The sequence below is a fragment of the Nestor notabilis genome, unplaced genomic scaffold, assembly GCF_000696875.1.
Source record: "Nestor notabilis isolate BGI_N333 unplaced genomic scaffold, ASM69687v1 scaffold15506, whole genome shotgun sequence".
Taxonomy (NCBI): Eukaryota; Metazoa; Chordata; class Aves; order Psittaciformes; family Psittacidae; genus Nestor; species Nestor notabilis.
The window spans coordinates 4,214-7,515 of record NW_009933447.1 but is presented as its reverse complement, the minus strand read 5'-3'; the positions used below and the strand labels follow the sequence as shown (position 1 = coordinate 7,515).

The window sequence follows — 3,302 nt, the reverse complement described above, 5'->3', positions numbered from 1 at the left end:
CTGCCAGTGTACCTCCAGCATCATTGCTGAGGTCATGGTCATATTAAAGGAGGTGCAAAAACGATGCTCAGTGGGTATGGCTTTAGTCCCACTCAGTGGTGGACAATACAGTGCTTGATGGTGGATATTAACATGCCGCTCAGAGGGATCTCTTAATGCTGTAGGGTTGAGCTTGCAGCTTTTGCAGCTGCAGCGCCTGATGGGCTTCCCTGCAGCAGCATGGGCCATTTTTCTGTTGCTCCAAACCAAAGCCAGCACCTCCCTTGGAAATGTTTTCTCTAACAAAATGCCATAACACATCCTTTAATATCCTGTTAGTCACTAATCTCTCCTCTCTCACTGATGCAGTCCCTGTGTTAGGTGAAGGCAGGAGGGTAAAATGGGATTTTCCAGGGCTTTTCCAAGACTCTCATTTCAGTGCAAGTGGTCTGAGGCTTTGGGGCACATCCCATTTATCTGGCCTGCAAAAGGAAATGTCCTGTAGGGAATGTCTTCCTCCTGGGTGTAAGTGCTGCTCTGGGGTTCATGCCTCTGAGACCCACGGCTGCTCATTGGAGCATGAGCAGCTTTTTGCAGACTACATGAACTCTTCAGTGCAACTTGTTGTACAAGGAGAGGAAAAAGCCAGAACTGGCCATGCCCTGCTCGTGCTGGGGCTTACATCCTGGGATAGATGTGGGTTATTTTCCCAAGGTCCGGGGAGAGCACCAGTTGGGACACCCAGCAGGAGCATGGGCAGCCCAACACAGAGCTGGTTCCTCTCCCTTAGGTTCCATTCTGCCTCTGTAGAGGCAAAACCCCTTAAACAGACACAGATATGTGCAGGTAGATAAACCCCTTCCCACTCCCCCCAGGCCGTTTGTTCTGCCATCCTTCACCCTGCAGAGGTGAGCACGCTGCGGCAGGGATCCAGCAAGCCTCTGAAGTGCATCTCCGGGTTTCTATTGATTTTGAATGTTAATGCACCGTGTGCTGGAGACACATGGGACTAAACGCTCTGCTTTCCTCTCCCTGTGGCAGGAACTTCTACTACATCACCATCCTGCGTGACCCGGTCTCACGGTACCTGAGCGAATGGCGCCACGTCCAGCGAGGAGCCACGTGGAAGGCATCCCTGCACGTCTGCGACGGCCGGTCCCCCACCACCGAGGAGCTGCCCAGCTGCTACACAGGGGATGACTGGTCGGGCTGCTCCCTGCAGGAGTTCATGGATTGCCCTTACAACCTCGCCAACAACCGCCAGGTCCGCATGCTCTCCGACCTCAGCCTGGTGGGGTGCTACAACCTGTCAGTGATGCCCGAGGAGCAGAGAAACAAGGTTCTGCTGGACAGTGCCAAGGAGAACCTGAAGCGCATGGCCTTCTTTGGCCTGACGGAGTTTCAGCGCAAGACTCAGTATCTCTTTGAGAAGACTTTCAACATGAACTTCATCTCGCCGTTCACGCAGTACAATAGCACAAGGGCCTCCAGCGTGGAGATAGACGAGCAGACTCAGCGGCGCATCGAGGCTCTCAATTTTTTAGATATGGAGTTGTACGACTATGCAAAAGACCTGTTTTTGCAGCGGTACCAGTACATGCGGCAGAAGGAGCACCAGGAAGCGCGGCGGAAACGCCAGGAACAGCGCAAGATCCTGCGGGCCAAGCAAGCGCTCCTGAGGGAGCAGGGCGAGAACAGCTCCAGCACTGACTACATTGGGAATGTGGAGCGGTGGCGGCGGTAGGGGGGGGGCACTCGCCAGGCACTGGAAATGAAGCAGAAGCCACCCCAACCCGCACGTGGGACACGACACAGTGACGCTTCTCAAGGGTTTGAAGCAAAAAAGAAGGTTAAAAACGTTGCCTTTGCAGTTGCCTTTGTTGTACTGTACGTGGAACACTTAATCTTAGTGTGTAATTGAATTGTCCTTTTTAGGTTTTGGTGGCAGGAGCCAAGTAGGCTCATCGGAAATGGTTGCTTGGACATTTTTTAAAAGAAAAGGGGGGAAGAAAAAAGCAAATCCTGACATGAGTTCTGAGTACAAAATGGGATGCTGGAAAATGTGTGTGATGCTCGGCTGAAATCTCTCTGGAAAGCAAACTCATTTCCTAATAGCGAGCATCTAGCATACTCTCACAATACAGTATATGAGCAAAAGCTGTATTCCCTTTGATTTCATCTTCATTTTGTTTGAATAATGTGCTTTCAAGGGCACCGACTGCTTCTCATATTTACCAAGTTAATGAATGGACAGTGAAGGGGACAATAATGGTCCAGAGAAAATATTGACTAGTTTTCTGTATAATATTGGCTTTTAAAAGGAATAGAAGTAATTTCTCTAGTTATATAAATATTGAAAATTTTAAACTTTTTCTACCTACTGCTGTTTAGAGTTTTAAGCTTGGTCTATCTCATATTAATAGTAACAAGGACATACATACTTTTCGGAACTCAATGCCAATGTTAAAGACACTGTTTCCAGAAGCTTTCAGGGCAGTTTGATTTTAACCATTCTGGAAAAGTTACAGCATATTTTCATGTTCGTTTCATAAAGCCTTTTCCAAATTAGAACCCTGTGACAGTGTCTCATTTTAAGCCTTTCTTACCCATTAGAATACATAATTTCTCATTCCTTAATCACTGGTGGTATAAACTAGACGAAATTATGTTGCGGCTATTTGTGTAGTGTCTCTAAAAATTCATAAAACTCTCTAATCCCAGCAATATTCTGAAGAGAATTGCTCAATGAGGGAAGTAGGTTTACACTTGAATTAGGATTTACTTCCAGTAAGTCTTTACTACACCATGTAAGAACGGGGCTTTTTCTTTTTTTCCCTACGCTCTGAAGCCCTTCTTAGTGATGACAGGCGAGTGATGACTAAAAATGATGGAAACCAGTTTTACCATAGCCATAATTAGACAGGGTGAGAAGGTTGCACGGGGATGCAGCAGCTTCCCCCCCACCCCGAGCGGGCTTTGCTTGGGGCACAGGGTGCAGAGCTGGACCCGTAGCCCTTCAGCCTCACCGAGACCAAGGGGAAGAGGAGACAGGGCCAGAGGTGTGAGGGGGTCCTATAAATCTCTATGCAAAAAAAAAACAAAGAAGAAAACCTCTGCGAGGCTTGTGCTCGACATTCAGCAAGCTCAGACATTCTGTAGTAGCCTGCAGTGCTCCTCAGCTTGGCACTAACTGTGATCTCGGTGCGGGCACACTTGGTGGAGACACACCAGCAGGGCGCCCCTTGTCCTGACGCACACGATGCTTACAAGGCTCACTTGCACTATTGCCTTTTGCCTGTAATATCCTATACACCAAGAGGGAT

General features: G+C 48.5%; 1 protein-coding gene across 1 annotated transcript; it reads left to right on the top strand.

Moving 5' to 3' along the window:
• Positions 1-968: 968 nt before the first annotated feature.
• Positions 969-2,645, top strand: LOC104407567 (heparan-sulfate 6-O-sulfotransferase 2). Its single transcript, XM_010016887.1, has one exon. The coding sequence runs from the start codon at positions 983-985 to the stop codon at positions 1,721-1,723; it is 741 nt and encodes a 246-aa protein (XP_010015189.1). The 5' UTR covers positions 969-982; the 3' UTR covers positions 1,724-2,645.
• The last annotated feature ends 657 nt before the right edge of the window (positions 2,646-3,302 follow it).